Source organism: Epinephelus lanceolatus, chromosome 23 (assembly GCF_041903045.1).
Source record: "Epinephelus lanceolatus isolate andai-2023 chromosome 23, ASM4190304v1, whole genome shotgun sequence".
Classification (NCBI taxonomy): domain Eukaryota; kingdom Metazoa; phylum Chordata; class Actinopteri; order Perciformes; family Serranidae; genus Epinephelus; species Epinephelus lanceolatus.
In genome coordinates this window covers 26,732,871-26,756,732 of record NC_135756.1, presented here as the reverse complement: position 1 = coordinate 26,756,732, position 23,862 = coordinate 26,732,871, and the positions used below count along the sequence as shown (strand labels likewise).

The 23,862-nt window shown below is 39.9% G+C and overlaps 1 protein-coding gene across 2 annotated transcripts in view; it reads left to right on the top strand.

Annotated features, from left to right (window-relative positions):
* cdk17 (cyclin dependent kinase 17) overlaps positions 1–23,862 on the top strand; it is a 61,180-nt gene that overhangs the window by 18,258 nt on the left and 19,060 nt on the right. For both annotated transcript variants that reach the window (XM_078165399.1, XM_033615292.2), the window contains exons 2-3: positions 10,010–10,154; positions 14,809–14,973. In XM_078165399.1, coding sequence (XP_078021525.1) covers positions 10,028–10,154; positions 14,809–14,973 — 292 coding nt within the window. In that variant the 5' untranslated portion in view covers positions 10,010–10,027. The remainder of the gene's footprint in view (positions 1–10,009; positions 10,155–14,808; positions 14,974–23,862) is intronic.

Below are 23,862 nucleotides of genomic sequence, written 5' to 3'. Positions count from 1 at the left end.
AGTGCTTTTGTAAATCATGGTTTACACATGTATTGTAAAAAGTTGTGGTAACAAGCCGAAGACATGGAGCAAAGTGAAGTTTCACGTAGTTCCAACCAGTAATACGGACAGGATGAAACAATGGCTATTTGTGCTGGACATCGACCCCAACATGCCTGTGGAAATGGTCCGGAAAATGTTTGTGTGCTCCTGCCATTTTTTACCGGAGGATTACAGTGAAAGGATGGAGCGCAGAAGCTCAGGAATGGTTCAAACGCTTTTCTTGAAAGATACTGTCATACCATCTGTCGGCATCACTAAACGAGCAGATGTGGTAAGTGATCGTTGTGTATTTTGCTCAGCAATCTCTCTGCTGTAACGTTAACGTTACCTCCATGTTGAGTAACAGTAGCCTACAACCCAAGCATGGTAAATAAGGCTAAAATGCAAATGTTGTTGTGGTTATGTTATGGATAAGTGCTTGCCCAGAGCATATAGTGAAGTGACTGGCATTACTTCTCATTGCTGGGAATAGACAGACTGCTAGGGAACATTTTATGTTGTTGTTCCTTCAGGAGTTGTGTTGATTTATGAGTGTGGAGTTAGCATGTTCTCCCCCGTGTTCCGGTGATTATTTTGAGGCGTACAATATATTTATATTGCACAGGTGTACCTAATAAAGTGGCCAGTAAGCCCCACATTTACACCACTGGCTCTGGGTCTCCCCTCAGCCCCTGGTTGCTCAGCACCCTCAGCCTCTCTTCTTGCATTCTCTTCTTCCAAAACCTGTAACTCTTCCTCTGTATATTCTGGCTTCTTCTTGTGACGGCCCCTGCTTGGCTGCGTTGGTTGGTTTAGTTCATGCTATGTTGATGATGTAATTGTTGACATGATGTGTTGTCTTTTCCCCGAGGTCATCAGCTGATTGTCTTGATCACGAGCACCTGGGCCCGGTGTGTGGACAGATATAAGCGGTGCTGGCTGACGCCGCGCTCTCTCACTCTCCCGAATCCATATAGTCACACAACTGATTATGTGCTGTATTCCAATTTGCCAACTTTGCCAGTAGCACTTCTCTTCAACAGTGAATCAAATCAACACATCAACACTTTAGTCAGGCACATCTCTAAATAGCTGTGGTTTTAACATGCATCACATGTTGTCTGTTTGGTTAACCAATGAGTTTGGTGTTGCTCACTTTAACTCTTAATTGCATGGTGCATTTAGGTCATATTAAATGATGCGGAAGCAGAATAGTGACATTTTCATGTTGTTTGTGTGTACATGCAGTTGTTTTTTTCTATGGATACAAAGTCATCCACAAACTACCACTACCCACTTTCTTTGGTTAAAGCTGACTGCACAAATGTGTAGAAAACTGATGATGTTAATAGCAGTGGTTCCAAACCTTTTTCACTCAGGAACCCCTTTTCTATCATTGAGTAAACTGATGACCCCTGACTGTGTGAGATATTTTTTGGGGATATTTCATGTTATATTTAATGCATGTGCATAATTACTGATAAACTGTACAGTTAACCCAAATAGTGAATGCGATAATTGCAGGAAGTTTTTACCAAAATGAGCAATTAGATGAATTAGAAAGCAGATTATTTCCTGTGACTATTGACTGGCTCGTGGAGTGAATAGTGGAGAGGGGAGGGGAGGGGAGGGGGCAGTATTGCGCATGCACGGCTTCCGTAGAAGACAAAATAACATCTCCAGGCGTCCGTGACCAAAAATCGTTTACACTTGATTTCATTAATTTTGAAATCGTTTGACCTCAAAATCGTAATCGCGATCACCCGACGATTAATTACACAGCCTTAATATGAATGTTGTTATAGTTTTCAAGCCAACAGCTTTTATGCATTATATTACCAACAATATAAATTGCAGACTTCCAGTGCATAAACAGTAAGTGCAAATAAATAACACAGTTCTGCAGTATAAGCAACTCTTGAGCAAGTTTTGCAGGTAGAAATCAGCAAGTCCCACTTCATTAAGCATATTACATTGTAAATACTTTGTGGATGCACGCACACAGTGTGTTTGCTCTGTGTGTGCGTGTGTATGGGTTGTTGGACAGGATCAGCAACTTTATTGAAATAATTGCCACATTCCGCATACAATCACCAACCTGCAATCATCTTGTCAAAAACAAGACAAACCAGGGCAAGGGCCAGAAATGAAACCCATCTAATCAGACACAAACACTATGACTCAATTAGCACTAAGGAGCGAACCACAAATAAAACCTGAGCTCAAAGGAACTCTTTGACATGTGAGCTCATTTACCTTCGGGCCCTGTCCTGTCCCTCCGTGTGCTCATGTCTGCTCTCCAGAAGGAAAGTGATGATTCTATCTCTTTTAAAGTGGTCGTGATTCCCATATGAGCGGCTCTATTTTGAGCCGAGGTTTTTAACAGTGTTATCTGTTGTTTTCCTTTTGAGAAGTGGCGACTGTTCGGCCTTCCCTTCAACTCTCCCTCTGTTCTTTATTTTTCGCATGTTTTCACCATCAGTTTTAGAAACTTTTAAAGAACTTGACAGAGGTAGAAAGAGTGAGATTATTTTAGATGAGAAGGTCACTTTCGATAGTTGTGTCAGTGTTTGAGACAAAAAAATTTTGCAGTATCTCTTTAAATACAGTTATTTGAATTATGATTTGTTTCAATACTAATATGAAACCAAATTGAAGAACTGAAATTTTTGTAAAAACAGAATGGATTTAGGGAACAAACACTCTTTCAATTTGATTAACATGCTCAACAATCCAATGGATTAGGAAACAAACAGCTGACAAGGGATTACAATTGAGTACCACACACACTTCATGCTTTGTCATATTTTGGAGCACACTCTCTAATGATATCAAACCAAATTTAAAAAAAATTAAAAAAAATGTATGGCTACCATTTTTAGTAAAAGCCATTCAGTGCATTCTGAAGTATGTTCTGCCCTAGTAGTTTTCAGTGTATAGTTCACCATTACTTTGTAGGAATCAAGCTGTGTACTTGCACACAGGATTCACAGAAGGCAATGCTGGACATGGTGTGGCAGACATAAGCCAGTGCATGTGAGTGTTTCACATGATGCGGAAGTAAACATTTGGTCATGAGTTCAGACTTACCATGTTGGACCAAGAATGGACCACTCTCTTCTTCCTTCTGTTTGAAAGGAGAATTTTCACATTTGTGAAAAATATGCCTATTGGCTTTTTTTTTTTGCCAAGACTTGGATGAGAAGATAACACCCTCATATCTGTCCATTGAACATACAGCTACTGCCAGCAGCACCTCTTAGCATAGCATAAGGACTGTAAGCACAGGGAAGCAGCTAGCCTGGCTTCATCCAAAGGTGTCGAAATATCTCTACCAGCACCTAGAAAGTTTTGTTGTCACTTAAAGGTTGCTAGGCAACAATCTAATTCCAAAACAGCTTCAGGTGCATTACCACCACCTGGTGGAGAAGGGCTGATTTGGCCCAATAGCCCAGTAAAACCAGACTGTATAAAATAGTGGATGTGGCCACCGTGATGTCACTCATTGGTTCTGGACTGCCGTTTTGAAGCCTTGAGTTTGGCATTTCAGTTCGCACTTTCTTGATTTTCTGGAGTCAGAAGTGACCATATGTGGAGATAAGGTGATGCTGTGAAGGAGCGAGGGGTGGATCTGACTCAAACTGACTTTCAGCCTGTGTCTCTCTCCAACATTTATGATATAATCTCTCACACAAAGTCCATGACCTCCCCCTTGGACATTGTTACATTTTACATTCATTCTTACATATACATTCTTACATTCCTTTTAAAATACGTGTCGGAGAATGTAGGTCTCATATTCTTCCGTATTATAAATAGTAGTGTCAAAAATGAAACTGTACCATTCTGTTTTAGACATGGTATAGTCCAGGCTCTCATTAATAAAGCCAACCTTGACATATTTGTACTAAACAATTTTTGTCCCATCTCCAAGCTTCCATTCCTCTCCAAAGTACTGGAGAAAACTGTCTATGCAGAGCTTCTGTCTTATCTAACTATTAACAACATCATGGAGAAATTTCAGTCAGGTTTTAGGGCTCGTCACAGCACCGAAAAGTGTCAAATGACCTACTGCTGTTTTTAGATAGTGGTACATGGGCCATTTTAATCCTATTAGACTTCATTGAGGCCTTTGACACTGTTGATCATTCTTTTATTAAACCGACTTAAAGAACTGGTTGGCATCCAGGGCACTGCCCTCAAATGGTTTGCCTCCTAATTATCGGACAAGTCTTTCTCTGTTAAGATTGGTGGCCTCTCTTCCTCTCCTGTCTGTATCACTTGTGGTGAACCTCAAGGTTCTATCTTAGGGCCCATTTTATTTGCACTGTACATGCTTCCATTAGGCTCCATTTTCCGTGAGCACAATGACTCTTTTTATGGTTGTGCCGACGACACACAAATTTACCTTCCGTTAAACCCAGGGGATTCCATCTCCATCACATCACTCCTTAACTGCCTCCAGGATGTGAAATCCTGGATGGCAAAAAAACTGTCTTCAATTAAATGATCACAAAACAGAAGTTATTGTTTTTGGTCCCCCCCCCAACACCATAGACAGCAAAGTCAGCCACTTAGGACCACTCACATCCTACGTCCATACCCATGCCAGGAAACTAGGTGTCATTTTTGACTCTGCTTTCAAATTTTACAAACAAATCAACTCTGTGGTGAAAGGCTGTTAATTTCAACTACGAAACATTGCAAAACCCAAGTCTATCATCTCTCACAATGACATGAAAACTGTAACCACTGCATTAATCTCCTCAAAGCTTGACTTTTGCAACTCTTTGTACATGGGTGTCGGCCAGTCATCTTTGTCTCACCTGCAGCTGGTACAGAATGCTGCAGCGAGACTCCTCACTGGTGCCAGAAAAAGAGACAGCATTACACTAGTGCTAGCATCCTGCACTGGCTACCTGTCAGATACAGGATTGATTCAAATGCTCCCCCTCCATTGATACTTTTAAGGCAAATCTTAAAACATACATGTTTTCAGTGGCCTTTGGTTGTTGATAGTGGTTTTAATATTATTATTAGTAGTAGTAGTAGTAGTTTTTTATAATATTTTTTACATATGTGACTGTTCTTACCAGTTTTATTCTGTTTTATTTTTGTGTACATTTTATATTGCTATATATTATTCTGTCATTCTTTTATTTTGCACAGCACTTGGGTCAACTGTGGTTGTTTTTAAATGTGCTACATAAATAAACTTGATTTGATTTGATTTTACCCTGTGACATCACAAGTTTAAGACTTAAGGCTTATTTATGCTCCCTTTACATAAGAAAATCAATTCATCAGTTTCAAACATAATAAATGTCACTGCCCTTATACTTCCATGCATTCTTTATGATAACATAGAGCCCATTAATGGCAGTAGAGGGCAAAGTCAAAAGTTCAGACAACAACAAAAAAGGCAACAGTGGATGAGTTCATAATATTGTACCTTTAAACAGAGGCAGTGTTGTAGACATCAGAGGACTGTGCAGCCATTATATACATCACGAAGTGGATGAAGAATTCATTTAACTATTTTCACAATGTTATATTATGATTCCTGTTGTTCCGCCTTTATTTAAATTTCTTAGTCGTCTCTGAAAGTCGTATCCTGCTTGAGCTACACTACACTGCCATCACAATCTACAGTGGCACTTCTCCATTTCGTTTGTACCCATAATCTTTCAGAAAACGTGCACAAATTCGGACAAAATGAACGCATAGGACAGACAGAAGGCTTCGTCTGTCTTTGCCTCCGCATCCAAAGTTTAGCATATATGAGCCCTAACTTCTCTGGTTTATGACTTTGAGAGGGAGTAGCTCATGTTCACAAGTACTGATTGAACTTTCCTAGGCCATGGTAGTTACATATTGGAATTCTTAATTTAGGTTGTGTTCCCCTTTAAGTGTAAATATGTTTGACACCAACTTTTCATACTTTATGCATTTTCAGTCAGTCTCAATTGTACTGATGTTCAAAACCCTGCCCTTCATATGACAACTATACTCACAGTATCAGGAAGTTTGGGGGCCACTTACGTGACAACTAATTCAATTTTGAAAACATCCATTTATTGAATAATTACAAAGGGAACATGCTCTGTATGACCTGCTGGATTTGGTGAAACAGTCACACTTGATTGGGCAACTAAAAAAGTTTATGCTTTTAATTCCCAAATTTGCTATAGACACAAAAACTAGCCACTGAACTAGCGACTCTCTCCCTCTCTTAGCAGCACTGTACATGCCTGTAGTCACTCTGGTGATTTCATGGCTCTTAACCAAACACAAAGGCTCCATTATGGCTCCGTTCACTGGAATAAACTCACTTTCTCTCTCCCATTCCTTCTCTCCCTCATCTTCATATTCTTCCTCTTTCTCCTCTTGCTCTTCCTCTTCACATTCACACTTTCGCCCACATCTCTGAGACTGGATGTAAAGCCACATTCTCTGTTCCATTACCTCATTCTCATATTGGAGTTGGGAAAGGAGGGAGGAAAGGAAGTAGAAAAAGAGGGAACGAGAGGGAAGGAGGGCAAGGAATGAAAGATGGAAGGAAGGTGTGTATCTGTGTGTGTATGTGTGTAATTATTAGCCCAGTAATTAGACCGTGTCGCCTGTTGTCTCCCCCCTCGCGTGCCCTTTGAAGTTTCCTCCGCTGGACTACCCACAATCCACTTGGGGGGCATCCAAGAGGAGGCAGAGGAGTGATGGAGTGGGGGATGTCGGGAATGTGGGTCAAAAAGTGTGCGTGAAAGAGAATTTCTGGGATGCTGATGATGAAAGAGAGTTGGGGGGTCTCAGTTCTCCCTCTATGTCTCTCTATTGGTGGCAGATTGCTTGTGTTGCTTTTCATGTTGGATCCCCCCCCCCCCCCCCCCCCCCCCCCACACACACACACACACACACACACCATTCATGTGCCAGATGCTGTAATCTCAACACTCAGACAAACACACACACACACACACACACACACACATCACATGAGTCTCTTTGTTTTGGTTTGCTTCAGAGATAAAACCCAGCTCTGTTACACTCCTCTGTAAGGGAGACAAAGAGCGCTTATCTCACATACAGTGAGTGTGTGTGCGTATATGAGGGAGAGAAAGTATGTGTGTGTGTTTGTCTGCGAGTGTTTCTCCAATGCAGTCATTTTATTTTTGCATTACGATTTTTACGAGCTTGATTTTCAGCCTCATTAGCTGGAATGTTATTTCCCTTTTTCCCCATTTCTGGACTGTCTGATAGCTTTTTATGTGCATGTGTGTATGAGTGCATGTGTGTTGTCATCAGATCTGCATGCCGATAGGGCCACCAGGGCCAGCATGACACAGTGGGATAATCGCACACAGGTTACTGGACAGGCCAACAAACACACTTTGCAGACTATTTGGAAAATGTTTTGAAAAATGCACATTAATTTAAAATAAATGAATAACAATAATGGTGTGAACATAACAGAAATTCACTCTACCTAATGTAGATTTGATCACAAGTTCTGAAACAGCAATGGAAAGAGTATTTAGAGAGAATTTTCAACTCAAGTAAAAGTGCAGTTACATAGCTGTTTTTAATAGGGATGCAGGATAATATCTGTATTGGCCGATATCGGCTTTGAAATGAACTATTAGAATTGGCCAACATGCTTTTTCTTATTTGGCACAATGAATGAATATTAAATTTATCAAAAAGCATTCTTATTTCATGTCTCTTTCTGCTAGTGAGCCATCACGATAAGAGTATGATCACTAAAATTAGGTGGGGAAAAAAAGTGGATATATTGATATTGGTTATTTGCCAAATAAGTTGTTATATATCGGCATTTTGGATGTCGGCAAAAAAAACAAAACAATGTTGCACATCTTTAGTTTTTAGTATTTGTTGTGTGAGGTCACTGTGAGGAATGTTGCAAATTAAGTGACAGGACTGCTTTATGGCAATATTTGACTCACTGATAAGATGAAGTACCATAATTAAGCTGCCACCCACAATCCAACAGTTTGGTCAGAGTCTTAGCTGTGTTATGCTAGAAGCAGCTGATGTAGCCACAAGCTGCTAGCCACAAGCAGAGATGAGAACATGGCTACAAAATGTCAGGAAAACTCTCTTCTTTCTAAGTGCCGGGACATATGTTGTGTTTTTTTTGGGCCCTGAAATCAACTGTTTCAATGTAAATGGGCTTAACACATGTTCGAGTGCCTCTCTTTCAGTGTGCAACGGCTCCAGTAAGGGCGGGCCGATTTGTGTGACAGGCTGTCTGCTGGTAGTGTCCTTGGCTTGTCAGTTAGATCCTCCACAGTGCCATCCTCTTGCACAAATATGGTCACTTTTGGCTCCTAAAAAACAAGATTGCAAGAGCCATAATGTGGAATTCAAGGCTTCAAAATGGGAGTCCACAACCAATGGGTGACATCACGCTAGCTCGTCCATTATTTTTACAGTTTGTGTGAAAGACGCGGTGTGTGCAGCTCCCTCTGGAGCACATATCACATATACATCAAGTCTTCCCAAGACCTGTTTACAGCTTTGGCTTTGTTCACAAACACTGCATGCAATTCAAGATATTTATCAGTAAGAATAAAGGCCGTAATATAATCTATAGCATATGATTATTGGGTGTCAGTACACTATAATTAAAACTACAATAATAACCCTTTTTGAAATTGATAGCATATTGTATCATTACTTAGAATTTAAGATTTCTGATTTGCATTTAGGGGTCTAACATACTACAGAATGGTATTCAACTAATAACCACTTAAGTCCTTGACAGACAGAATAAAGTTAATATTCATGAAATTAAATCTTTTAATCAATAAATTCCTCTCCAGTCGTCTGTTGGGCTTTAATTAGACCAACTGCTGCCAGCTGAGAGGAAATTCAGGTCATGTCCCCACACATGCACACACGCAAACCTACAAAGCATTTGCATTTTCCTTAAATGCGTGTGTGTGTGTGTGTGTGTGTGTGTGTGTGTGTGTGTTGTACCATACAAAATCTGATAAGCAGGCTGTGGTTGTGTGTTGTTGTAAGGTTGCGGTCATATGTCCCAATGTCCCAACACTGATTGATGAAGTGTTTCTGGCCACGTAGTGTCATGAATGACAAATTGCTAAAGGGTATATGTGTGTGTGTGTGTGTGTGTGTGTGTGTGTGTATATGTGAGCAGACAGGCAGATGGTGTCTCATGAGTATGAGGGGAGCTAACGACCTTGAGAGAGACTGAAAGAGAAAAAGAGGAAGAGAGAAAGAACGAGGGAGCTAGAGATGGTGACGGCAAGGGTCAGTTTGTTTTGCGCTGAGGGTCGGGTGGGATGGGCGGGGCATTTCTGCTGCTGCTGCTTCCTCACTGCATTTCCTCCATTCACCCAGAGAGCCTGTTCCTTAAACACACACACACACACACACTTGCATGGGGCGTTAACACAGCGACACAATGAGCAGGGTCTGGCTTGAGGCAGATCGAGCAAGGTGTTTCCTGTGACCTGGATGAATGCTGCCTCAACACAAACACGCTCGTCTGGAACAACACTTGCATGAGTTTGCAGACGTGTGGTTCGTGTGTGTGTTTGTGTGTGTGTTTGCTAACTGATTTGACTTTCTCCTCCTTCAATTAGAGTTCATTAATTTCCCCTTGTATAAATGTGTGAATGTGTGTGTAAGTGAAAACAGCTGCATTCAAGTCTGTGATATTCATCCTTTATTCATGCTGTGTTCATGCTTTATTCATGTGCTGCTCAAGCATTTGCAGAGCGAATGAATATTGGATTAAAAGCGGCTTTACGTTATTTATGAGCTGAGATATTTTGGTTTGTACAGAGGCTTCTGGAATCCCCCACGCTGTGCGCACACACAAACACACACACACATACAACAACAGCAACAAAAAAACTGCTCTAAATGTTGCGTGCATTCGTCTGCTTGTGTATCAGTCCATTTCTGCTGAATTAATGTTGACTGTGTGCTTCTGTGTGTCCGGCAGGCCACGTACAACCCTGTTATGGAGAAGATGAAGAGGATTAAGAAGCGCCTGTCGTTAACACTCCGCTCCAGTCAGACCATTGACGAGTCTCTGTCAGAACTGGCTGAGCAGATGACCATTGAGGATGGTGGCACCAAGGACAATGGTAAGATTTTAACAAACAAATCTGTAAATATATTGGATAAAAAAATCAATAAGACATTGCTCCTGGCCAAAGTCATGCCAAAACACAACAAATTTTTAGTGTATGGGGCCATAAAATGTGGTTGATAAATCGGTTTAAACTGATCTGCTCCTCTTAAGAACAAACTGTCCACAATACCATATTAAAGAGTTATAGTCAGAAAGCACAGTTAATAGAAAAAACTAGGGGTGAAATTTGTCAAAAATACCTTTTATAACAGAGCTACAGATAAAAGTCTTGGTGAAATTTGCCAATTCTGCCTCTATAGTTAAGTTACAGTTAATAATAAAAACCTGGGTAAAATTTGCCAATACTATCTTTATAATTAAGCTACAATTTAATAAAGAAAAAATCTGGATAAAATCTATGTCAAATGTTCATGTTCATTTTCAGTTTTATTCATTTTAAAAGAGCGACACCCAATAAAACAATCTCACCTTTTTAGTACAGCTACAGTTAATAAATAAAGTCTTGGCAAAATACGTTTATAAAAATGCTTCTGTAAGTAACACAAATCTGGGTAAAATTTCTCAATACTAACTTTATAATTGAGCCACAGTTAATAAAGAAAATCATAGTAAAACCAGTCAAAAATACCATTTTAAAGCGATGCACTCAATAAAAAAAACGAGTAAAAACCTGTCAAAAATACCTTTTATAGTTAAAGCCACTACAAGGAACTTTTAACTGGATATGCAAAAGTCTCTTGTTTCTGCTGATGTCTGTGCGTGACCTACAACAGCAAATGAGAGCATCGGTGTGAAGATAAGCTATTTCTATATAGTGTATATCCATACCTTTAGGAAACTGTCTCCGGTCTGCCCCAGGTCGCTTCCAGGACGAAGCGATTTACAGCACTCAGACGGCACACGTCATCTTACCTAGCTGCTTACATTTATAGTAACTTATAAATAGTCGCTATTCCTCCTCCTTGACCCGACGTCCGCGGGGAGTTAAAATAGCAGCAATCATTGGGTAAAAGTTCTGTGAAAGCACTGGACTCACCAACAGTCAGCCACGTCTCAGTCACACAGAGAAAATCCAATCCTCGGGAAGTCAGGAAATCCTTCAGGATAAATGTTTTGTCGGCTAGCGATCTAGCATTTACCAGCCCAATCCTGGCAGGAGGCGGCGGGTCCACGGCGTTAGCTGTCCGGGGGGCCACGCACAGAGGCCGCAGGTTGCGCAGATTCACCCCGCGCCAGCGGGGACGAGGAGAGCAGGGGCCGCGGGGCTGGAACACCTCATCCGGGCCGACGACAGGTACCAGCCAGGCAAACATTACCGCTTTTGTCCACAGGGTCGCCAAAATCAACTCAAAATGAAAGTTCCTTGTAGGGGCTTTAAGCTACACTCAATAAAAAAAAATCTGGGTTAGATCTCTCAAAAATCCATTTATAAAAAAGCTTCAGTTAACAACAAAATCTGGCCAAAATTTACTGATACTACATTAATAATTAAGTAACAGAAACTTTATAAAATCTATCAAAAATATCTTTATAAAAAAGCTACCATTAATAACAAAACATCTGGGTAAAATTTGCCAATACTACCTTTATAATTAAGCTTAAGTTACTTAAGAAACACTGGGTAAAATTGTCCAATACTATTTTTATAGCTACAGTAAAAACCAAAAAAAAAAAAAGAAAATAGATAAATAAAAAATTTCATGTAAAATCTGTCAAAAAATACTATATTAAATAGCCACTGTTAATAACAAAAATCTGGGTAAAATTTGCTAATGCTATCTTTATATTTTAGTGACAGTTAATAAAAAAAAAGAACCTGGATAAAACCTGCCAAAAATACTATATTAAATTGCTACACCCAATAAAAAATATGGGTAAATTTTGCCAATGGTATTGTTGATCAAAAACGCTTGGTAAAATCTGTCAAAGATACCTTGATAAAAAAGCTCTAGTTTAAAAACATCTGGGTAAAATATGCCAATACTACCTTTATAAATAAGCTACAGTTAATTAAAAAAAAAAAAAAAACTTATTTAAAGCTATAGTTAATAACAAAAATCTGGGTAAAATTTGCAAATACTGCATTTATAGTTAAAGTTCAGAACATAATTTGTTGCAAAAAGCATCAAAACGGTTCATCCTCCAACAAGAGAAGGAAATTCCACAGGTCTGATATCTTCCACTATATGTCTGTCAGCAGGCATGTCAAAACTACACACACACACACACACACACACACACACACACACACACACATATACAGAGCTTTCAGTATCTTGGTGGCTCTCAGGGGTATTTCAATTATGAAACACTGAAGTTGATGAAGAGAGAGAGAGTACAGCATGTGTGTTTGAATAACAGCTGTAATGGACTTCCGCTGAGTAGCTCTCTATCAAGTTATGTAACAGGAGTTAAAGCAAGGGAGCTACTCAAATACACACAGACACACACACACACGCACACACACACTCAGCAGTCCAGCAAGTGAGAAATACGTTTATATATAGGGAACAAGTATTAACACACTCGCAGACACACTTTCTTTGACATCACTATGTTATATAACTTTCTGCCAGTTTTGGCATCACAGTAGATCTTGTATCCAATGAGCTGCTGGGGTGATAGATACATTAAAGTCACTGGCTGCCACTTGTGAGTGACAGCTGCCAGAATAAATGGACACACATGTCCATCTTTTACAGAAGACTTCCCATTTCGGTCATTTGGCTGATGCTTCAAATCCAGAAAGACTTACAATAAATGCAACAGTAGAAGAAGCTTCAGTTCCTGTATCAAATCTAAAAATCATCAAACCCACAGGTCCTCTTTCTGATTGCTGCCAGTTGCTGAAAAGGTTTCTATTCTCTGCTAATGAAGGGCATGAAACCCCAACTAGCCCTGACATTTTCATCTCCTTGTTAATATAACTCATGCATGCTCAACTTGTAATTGTGATTCAAGTGACAAGCACCTGTGGGCAGCATAATGTGAATTTGTGAGGCTGACATGTGGGAACACTGCACAGCTTGTCAGCTCAGAGTTTAGAAGGTCGGATGAAATAAAGAACACTGGCAGGGACAGAAAGATAAACTCAAAGATAAGAGAGACTTACGGCCTGTCTAATACAGATCAGGATGGGACAATTTATGACCTATTTGGGTTTAGCTGCGCTCTGACAGCCACAGGGAGAACGCTGGATTGCTTACAGGGTTTCCTTGCAGACTAGGGTTGGACAGTTGTTTGCCAGTTGAGTCCTGTGAGTGAAGCTTATGTGCTTCTTATCAGTAAAGTAGCATAATTGCCTTGTGGCTATCAAGTTTCCAGAACTACAGCAGTTTTTTTCTCCTTGTGCTGTTTGCCCACATTTGTCAGGCAACGTGTGTTAAATTTTTATTCATCAAGACATTAAAAATTACTTGAACTCAAGTGTTATAATATAATTGGACACATTGGGAAACGTATGTATTCACTTTATTGCTGAGAGTTAGATAAGAAGCACTCATGTCTGTATGATAGATAAGATAGAACTTTGTTTATCCTGAGCGAAGCAGTGGCAATACAAAGAAGAAAAAATGTAGTGAAAATATATTAGGGCTGCCCCGTGAAGTTGAAGAGTCAAATCATCTGGTCGGCTCTCAATGGACTTGAAATTCTCCATTTCGGGCTGTCTTTTCTTTCCACTTTTGTTTTGTCATTCAGAATACATTACATTACAGTGTCTCCCATAGATTTATTTAGTTGTGGTGACCTGACACAATATCAACAATGACCGCTATATATTGACATTTTTTTTCACTATGTTGAATGGTAGACTCTTAATGCATCATACAGCGTGCAGCACATTGATCCTCTGAACCCCTCTCTCGGACAGCTCTAGAGATGTAGTATTGAGAAAAGACACTGTTATGCATGCCTGTGCACGCAAAAAATGTTGGGAATGAATAGTCAGCTCTCCGTATTGAACAGTCAAATCTGATTTGAATTAAAAAAAAACATCTTATTCGGGTACTGTCCTAACATATGTAGAGTGCAAATATAAATATAAAATGTCAGTAAGGTCCAAGTGATGTGAAGCTACAGCTGGCAGCCGGTTAGCTTAGCTTACCAAAAAGAGGGGAAATGGCAAGCCTGGTTATGTCAGAAGGTAACAAAATCTACCTGTTGTGTTCAGGCAGAAAGTGACAAACATTTCTACATGAATTCAGTTTTTTAGTTGCTTGAAATCGCTCACTTTCTTTCTTGAATAGCAGAATAGTTTTAACATTTGAATCCGCTCACATTGAGTCAGTTATTCTAACCCAACTTAGTGCAACATTACATAACTTTGGGGAATATTTGATGTCCGCTTACATTTATTTATACACATATTTCCATAATTTAGCCTGATGTTTGGTATTTTTGGAAATGTCGGGACCTTGACTGAAATGTCAAATAAAGTTCTGTAAACAAAGCTTGGCTGCACAGCATGAATATGAAAAGAAGAACCCACTGCAAGGGGTTGAAGAAGGCAGAAGATCATATTAAGAATCACCATGTTGGTACCTGATTTGGGTTTTTGGATATTTGTAATGCAGCCGTTGAGCCTCTGATACTCAGATTTTCAGAACAGACATAATTATAAGCGTTGCTGATCTGTTGTGTTTCAGAGCCCTTCATGAGGAACGGCCGCCCCCCCACCTCCCACAGCATGCACTCATTCTTGCACCAGTACACCGGTCCCTTCAAGAAGCCTCCCCTCCGCCGGCCGCACAGCGTCATCGGCGGCACCCTCGGGTCCTTCATGGCAATGCCACGCAATGGCAGTCGTCTGGGTGAGACACACACACACACACACACACACACACACACATGTTCACACACACACACACACACACACACACACACGGAAGGAAGTGAGTAGTGGCAGAGCAGATGGCATCCGGGAACAAACAGGAAATGTGTCACGGTCCTGAGATTTCCATCCTGCTTCTTATATGTGAAAATACACTCCTGGCCAGAGACACTGGGTGTTTTTCCCATGAGGGAACTTCTATCTTTGCCCTCAGCAGAGCTGTTTTCATCCCAAGTGACAGCTGGATGGGGGATTCAGTCAAACATGATGCAGCTTCCGCCGCATACTGATTCATCACAGTTGATACCTCACAGTCAGTCTCAGCCCAGAGGGTGATGAGATGATTCAGGGGACAGTATGAAACAGAGGAACAAAGTGTTGTTGGTATCAGAATCTACCAGCCTCTGGGCTTTTCGAATATGTAGTCAAGCAAGTCTGGCAGAATCTGGAGGGGTGAGCAAACTGTCATATTTTAAGCATGTATTATGTTGTAGTGCAGCAACCAACACCTAGCTTAAGGCTCTTAATCACATGAGGACATACCATATGTCAAACATAAGTTGCTGTAAATCTGTTATTGCTCCAGATCTACAGATCCTGTCTCATTGACCGGTGTGTTGAAGCTTCTGTTGGAGCTCTGTGTCAGCTTATTGCAGGTTCCTGTCATCATAATTTGGCATCACAGCTTCTTTACCTACCTTTGATAGGTTTTGGTGGGTTTAAAATAGAGCTGAAATCATTAGTTGATTCACCTGACATGAATTTTGTATAGATATTCATGGTTCCCAGAGGATGACTTGACTTCTACTGACGTTCGTGATGTCCTGGTCTTTCTGTTTATTGGATGGATTGACACACATTTTTTTGAACTGACATTCATGGTTCCTACATGATCAATCACAATAACTTTTGTGATACCCTAACTTCATGTATAGCCATCATCAGGTGAAAACCTGAATTGTTTTTTTGGTTTACGACCAAATACCTGCAAAGCTATATATATATATATATATATATATATATATATATATATAAATGACCCTAACTTAGCCATAGCCACACTAGCGTGGCTATGGACTCTCAGTAGTATTCATATCAGTTTGGCTACTATATCCATTTAAGAATACTGACCAGGGCCTGAATTTTGGTGCAGGTATTGTGTAATCATCGATTGCTGCAAATCTAATATGGCAAAATCTCACACACATTTATAGTGATGAAGTTAAGCCGTTTGCCCCGACGTGAAAATGTGGGCGGACTTGCAGAAATGCTGCATCAGATGGACTGACTTCTGCTTGGGTCAAAACACCTGGGGTGCTCTCTCTCCCTCTCTACAAGGCTACAAGGCCCCTCTGCTGTTGCAGCATCTCTTGTTAGCATAAAGCAAACACAAGTTTCAGGCTAACTGGCACAGGATATATCCGGGCTAGGGTTGGGCTGGTGCGAACATTTTCAAATTGGTTTGATATTAAGCCAAACACCAGACCGGATCGGTATACTGACTTTTACCAGGTATCCCACTAGACTCAGCTGCCGCCTCTGAGTCGGACATAATAACGCTGTCTCCCAAGGGGAAACCAGCATACCTGCCTTCTTCCTGCATTTGTAGTGATAATTTTAAAATCACAAAACACATGTTTTATATTGTGATATTTACTGGAAATGAAAGACAGTATTGCCAACAGCAAGTAGCCTAACATAAGCTTGTCAGTAGTGATGGTCATTTACCTTACCAGAAACTTTAAGCTCCCCAGCAATTCCTCTAGTTTTTATGCTTTTGGAATGAAATGAGGAGGAATTGTCAAGGTAATTCCCCATTTCAGCTTCCTGAAGCAGCTGTTCCTCGTCCATTGTGGTGCCTGACCCCCCATCCGTCAAAAAAGTGTATATATTCTCCCATGTAGATTCCTGAGTTCCCCTTATTTGAAAAATGCATTTCAGGCACTTTCTAAGTTGCTTTCATTCCAGATTCATTATTAGTTTCACATCCTGTATGATCAGTTATAGTTCACTGGACCAGAGAGATGCTGCTAAACAAACATTGTTTAACATTGCTTGCCTGATTTTTTTTTCCCCTCATATGGCCAAGGCAGTAATATTCAGCATCTGTGTTCACAGTCTGTTTGACTCAGTGTTAGAGGTTTTACCATTTAGAGTTTCTTTTAGCGATGGTGTATTTGTTCATTATATCAGTAAGTATATGGATCCTGATTGGTGCTTCTCTAAGCAAATATCAGTAAACGGATAACACACAAGAGAACCTGTTGATCCTCGCACTGGACTCTGGCCTAGATAGAGGGACTTGGATCTAAAAACAGGACAGTTAAGTAGGACATTGATGTGCCACACACTGCTGCTACACTCTGCGTGCTTATTAGAAAAGCTGTTAAAGACAGCAGTGAGAGGGAAAGATCATAAAGTCTCAACAAGACAACAAGAAAGAAAGGGAAGTGAAGGAAGGATGTGTGGAGATGATCAGGAAAGAAAGATCAAAAATGGGCGGAGAATGAAATCTTTCAAGGTTTTTGGAGAGAGGGCGATGTGAGGCAAGAGAAGATAAGAGGCGTGTTAAAGCAAAAGAAAAACAGTGTAGGAAGAGTAGAAAAAAGCTCCTGGGCAGGAATCAGGTTTGGCTGTTGGGAGGTGAAGAAATGATGTGAGAAAATGAAAATATTATTGTGAGAGAAAGAATTTGGGAGTTTTGGAGAAGATGTAGGAAGATATAGCAGGAGATAATAGAGAGGAATGTGAAAGTAAAAGGAGATTGAAAGAGGGAAAAGTAGGACAGATGAGATCATTTGGAGGCTTTGGAGAAGAGGCACTCAAGTTAGAAAAGCACAGGTAGCACAGGAATGTGTTGAAGCAACAGACGGAGTCAGATCGGCTGCTCCCTATGAAAACCACACAAAGGAGAAAACAAGATAGGAGCAAAGGAGAAATATGTAGAGTAAAAGGGAAAGAAAGGCAGGAGTGGGAATCAAAAGATATTGGAGGGGTTTTTGAAGTTGGGCAAGAAACATGCAAATGAGAGAGAGAAGTGACAGAAAAGGGGATCATTTGGTTTTCAAAGAGGCGACAAGTTGAAGAAAGAAAGTAGGGCGAGAATGAGTTGTTGGCAAGGTGTTTATAGAGAGAAAGTAACGAGGTTAGGAGGGAGAAAGTGAGGCAGTTATAGGGAAGAAAAGGGGAGAGAGACAAAGAGGAAGAACTTTCTTGAAGAAATCACTACGGTTTGAATCGTCTGGGTCCTCTTTTATCAAAGCATGCATAGAACATGTTCTAAATGTGTGCGTTGGAACTGTACATACTATAAATACAGACACAACTGAAGATCAGTGGCAAGGAAACAGGAATACATGGCACTGTCAAATAAAACAAAACAAAATGACAACAGAAAAAAACAACAAAAAACTAAACATCACAGTTGTCAATGAATGAAGAGTGACTGGTGCATCTGTTTACTGTGCAGCCACATAAAGGCAAGCTATTTTGATAGTAGTTAGTCGGTCAATAATTGGCCATGTGCAACAGTAATCTTATTTAATGCTGCTTATGGCACTTTTCCACATGACAGCAGGGTACAATTAAGTTAGGAGCTGGTTACCTTGCTGAGGAGTTGGAGATCTTCATCTGAAAGCTCACTGTAACAACTCCTTTTTACATTACTCTGTTAAAAAAATTTAGAATGATCTGCAAACAAAAAATGCCAAAAATGGCTAGTGTCTTGTTTTGTAGATGTATTTTTGATGAATGATCGTGGTAAGCACTAACTTCTGTGATAAATACTTATACTTAAATATATTCCTGTGATTTGTTCACAATAAGAGCCACCTCGCATTTTGCCAGTTCTGTGCTTTTAATGTGTAGCTGCAGCAGTAGGGTGTCAGGTGTGCTTATCAATAGCATAATACAGCTTTGATACAGCAGTTTAAGAGTCAACAGTAAACACTGAGGCTGAAATAAGTAAAATAAAATCAAAAGCAGTTGCTGGGTTGTATATATGCATCGTTTCTTGTTATTCCCTTATGTGTGGGAAGGCAATTTAAATCCTGCGTAGGAATGGCGGACTCCGCCACTAACGTTAAAAGCTTCTGTATCGCCAAATCTGCCCCTGAAAAACACATGGTCAAAAACACAGAGAAACACACTTGGTGGATGTATTAATTCCAAATGGGCATATTAGTTACTTGCGTAACCATTGCAGTTATAAAGTAGAGTATACATTTAATTAGCAGAGGTGTTTTGCCATCAGGAATATCAGTGTTTTAAGTTAGTAACATTATAGCACACTTGCACAAGTGAAGACATGCTCGACTCAGTCTGCACCACCATGGTTACAGAGTTGAGCATTGATTGAATAAGCAATAAACGGTAATGTTATTAGTGTTATATGTTTGTATGGCAAACACAAACAGAAAAAACCACAGAACGCTTTTCAAATGTTAATGCAAAGTTTCTTAATATTAAACATGGTCCCTGTCCAAATTGCACCACATTCGACACTGTACGCCCTTGGGTGCCCAGCAATATACCTGTGTAAAGTGTGTGAAGTAGGTCAGATGAATGGTTCTTGAAATACACATACATGGGCATGCAAAAGTTTGGGCACCCATGGTCAATTTTTTTTTTACTGCAAATAGTTAAGTAAGTAGACGGTGAACTGAAATTTAAAGATCAATATTTTAAGCAATATTATTTTTTAATTTCAGTCTTTTACAGTTTGAAAATAACAAAAAAGAAGTGCACCTGCATGGTCAGCACTTAGTAGTGCCCCCTTTGAAGCACCACAGCTTCTTAACTCTTTTTGTAACCAGCTAAGAGTCTTTCACTTCTTGTTGGGGGGATTTTTGCCCATTCTTCCTGCAAAAGGCCTCTAGCTCTGTGAGATACTTGGGCTGTCTTGCATGCACTGCTCTTATGAGGTCTATCCACATAATGATGTTTAGGTCGTGGGACTGTGAGGGCCATGGCAAAACCTTCAGCCTGCGCCTCTTGAGGTGTGTTTAGGATCATGATCATTGTGTGATGTTTGCCTCCAGAATTTGCTGAAATTTAACTGAATCCATTCTTCCCTTTACCCGTGATGTGTTTCCCGTGGCACTGGCTGCAGCACAAGCCCAAAGCATGATTGATCCAACCCCATGTTTAACAGCTGGACAGGTGTTCTTTTCTTCTTTCTTCTTTGCTCATTGTGTACATCATGTGCGCTTGTGTCACATCATCCAGAGTCTGCTAAATCTTTCTGCAGGTCTTTTGCAGTCAAATGGGTGTTTTGATTTGCCTTTCTGGCAATCCTGCAGCAGCTCTCTTGGAAAGTTTTCTTGGTCTTCCAGACCTCAACTTGACCTCTGTAGTTTCTGTTAACTGCCATTTCTTAATTACATTACAAATTGAGGAAGTGGCTACCTGAAAACACTTTGCTATCTTCTTATAGTCTCTTCCTGCTTTATTGGCATCAGTTTTCAGTGTGCTTGGCAGCAGTTTAGAGGAGCCCATGGCTGCCGATTGTTGGGACAAGGTTTCATGAGCAGAGTATTTATAAAGCTGTGAAATTTGCATCACCTGGCCTTTCCTTGTGAACAAGCCATAGTCCTGACAAGCTTTACGTGATGCTCCTTTCCTTTTTTCACTTTAAAATTGTACAAAACAATATTAATACACTAATCTTGCTTAAAATGTTGAAAAGCATGTTTCATCTTTAACGTCATGCCTTTTGGAGATCAGTTCATCTTCTACTTACTTAACTGTTCACAGTAAACAAACTTTTGACCAGGGGTGCCCACACTTTTGCATGCCACTGTGCATACAGAGATTCCTTGGCTTGCAGTTAGATAACAGGGCTTGAACAGTGGTATGATTTTAGTCTGAAAGAAATGATTTGTGGTTTGTGTGTCTGAAATGTAGGTATTAGCTTGTCTGCTAATACACCTGTGTATCGCTGTAGGATTGTTGGTGCACATGTTTAGAAGTGAGTCCGAATCCACACACACTCTCTAACACAAGAATAAATTAATCAACCAGAAGTGTAGAAGTGAGTGCACGTGTAGTTTATGCACAAAACTGTGTATTCATGGTTGATAAATGAGGCTGCTGTGGGAGACAGAGGAGATAGATGAAGGTAGGTGGCTGCAGAGGAGAGAGAAAGGAAAGGAAGGGAAGAGAGAAAAACAGACGACGAACTGAGGAATATTTCTAGGGAAAGGTTAAGAAGGGATGTGGAGCAGATGGAAACCTTGCAACAATTTCCTCTTCGTCCCTCTTTTCTAGTTCTTTGTACCCTCCTCACTTTCTCCTATATCCTGTCTTGCTCCTTGTTTTTTAAACAGACAGGACATGTCTTGTTGGCTTTGCTATTATGGTGAATTCCAACAAATGTTATGTGCTTTGTTGCACTAAAAGACCTCCTGTAGTATATCAGGTTCTTCCTCTGTAACCCAAACCAAAGTTCAAATGGAGAAGCAGCAGAGAAAATTCACTTCAGCTGTCTGTGGAAAGAGATTTTACATGCAGAGCAGAATAGATCAGATTCTGGTTTTTAACCACACAATCACAGACAGATTCACATTATGGGGCAAAGTGTTCTTTGGTGTTTTGGCTGAACCGCAGAGTAATGATGTAGGACTTTCTGAATTGAATTTTGTCAATAAGGTGCATGAATAGAGTAAGCACTTATAATTACTCCCTAATATCCAGACTAACAATTGTAATTAATCATCTTTGGTTGTGATGATTTAGAGAAATAATCAGGATTATCGTGTTTGAAATAATTAAGAGTTAATCTCCAGCAGCAGAGACCTTACAGAGAGCTCTTTCTCCTTTCATTTCTCTGCTCTGTGCTTTCACATTTGATGACAGACTGCTTGGTCGGAAGCGCTGACACACTGATGACAGAGAGCTGCTCAACCATGGTTACTCATTAACCATGTGCATGCATGTGTGTGTATGTGTGTGTGGAGTAGGGGGGATGCATGTGGTTTGTACATCAGTGTGTTTGCTCCTGCTGTGCTATGGTAGTAGTGGTAGTTTTACTGCCCCGGAGGAAGTGGTGCTGGTTGGAGTGTTTAATCTTTGGCCTCGGGGGTTACAAGGGTGTGAGAGGAGATGACAGAGGGAGAAGGGTAGAGAGACGTAGGAGGTGGGGTTTGTGTAGAGGTAAAAATGGGGTTTTCAGCATATTTAAAACATCTTCACAGGTTGCTGTGCAGTTTGAGGGCCAATAGATGAGCTTATATTTCTATTCAGCTGTAAAATCTGATGAAGTATTCTCAAGTATGTGATTTATATACAGCTACTACTAGTACTGCAAATACATATCTGCTGCTCTCACCACTACTACTCCAAGTTCTTTTTTATTAAAATAACATTGTCATGAAGAAGAGGAGCAACATGTTTCCTTTTAGGGCTGCACAGTGTATGCACAGTAAATATATATATTTTTTACTACCAGCACAATGTCAACTTGAATGATATACACATTGCAAAGGAGTGTGATATACTCAGGGAGTTTTAAAGTTGGTTGAAAGAAAGTTTAAGTAGAAAATGTGCACTTTGAAATATAAAGTATCGTTCTTTTTATATTGTAGACTTTTGTGTTCAGTTCGGTGTTCAGAATGTTGGAAGTAATTTCCTTCCATCTTTTAAAATTTAACAAGCAATTTGTTGTATTTTAGCCGTATACTAAAAGCAACAGAAAGACAAAATTGGATACGATTTAATATCTGTTTATTTATCGCAAGTAATATTGTTATCGCGATATTCAACTTTATCACATATCACATATTTTCCACGCATCATACAGCCGTATTTTCTCTTAGGTTTCTCATTAGTTGCTGTTATGCTAATGAAAAATGTACATTAAACTTTTGTCAGAAGATGCACAACTCACCTGCTACAGTTTATTGACAGTGAACCTGAGAATAAAATAATAGTTTTCTTTTTCCTGATGAGGACCCCCATCAGGAAGAAGTCTGTCCATCTTCCACTTAACATTTATTTTGCTGCTCTGAATAAACCTTGGTAACTTGAATCCAGCTAGCCTTGCAACATTAGGGCACTCTAAATCCTTCATCGTTTCAGAATGAATCCAGTTTTTCACAGCAGACGTGTCGACTTGTCAAAGCAGGCAAATCCCAGGTGGAACTAATAACATAAATGATGCCTCTACTCGGGCAGTTAATGCAATGCAGTGCGGCAATTCATAGTGTTGTTAGTGACACCTGTTTTTGACATGTCAGAATTTCTGCTGTTAAAACAGCTTTTGTTTTGCACCTCACTTTGAGTGGACCCACCCCTCAGTTAAGGAGCTATTCAGTAATAACACTGACTGATAATAGAATAACAGCAATAATGTCTCTGTTGTCAAATCCGGTCAGAATGTATTAAATACAGTAAAGGTTAGACTTCCCAAATTCAACCAATACAGTGTTAGTCAATTCTAGTGCTTAAACAATTCTGAAACAAACTCTGCTGCTGGATTTTCAGATGTCTGAATTTACTGCTTTTCTTTTTTATACGATTGAAAATGTAAAAATCTTTTTGTTTGGACTGCTGTTAAGATGAAAGTGTTTTTGATTTGGAATTATTCACTTTATTGGACATTTTATAGACCAAATGATGGAACGATTAATCTAAAAAATAATCAGTAGTTGCAGCCCTGATCAGTGCCCCTGTACATGTAATATTAGGGTAACTTAACTTTAAATCTCCTTATGGTTTTGTGGTTTTAAGTATACATAAGTGTTTATTAATGTATTTGTTAGAAACTAAAAGTTCTCCTGTGTGCACCCACCAGAAGAGGCTACTGTGTAATCAGATAATGCATTACATTAAAGTAAAACACAGTTGTGACATTATGAAATAAGTTGTTTTC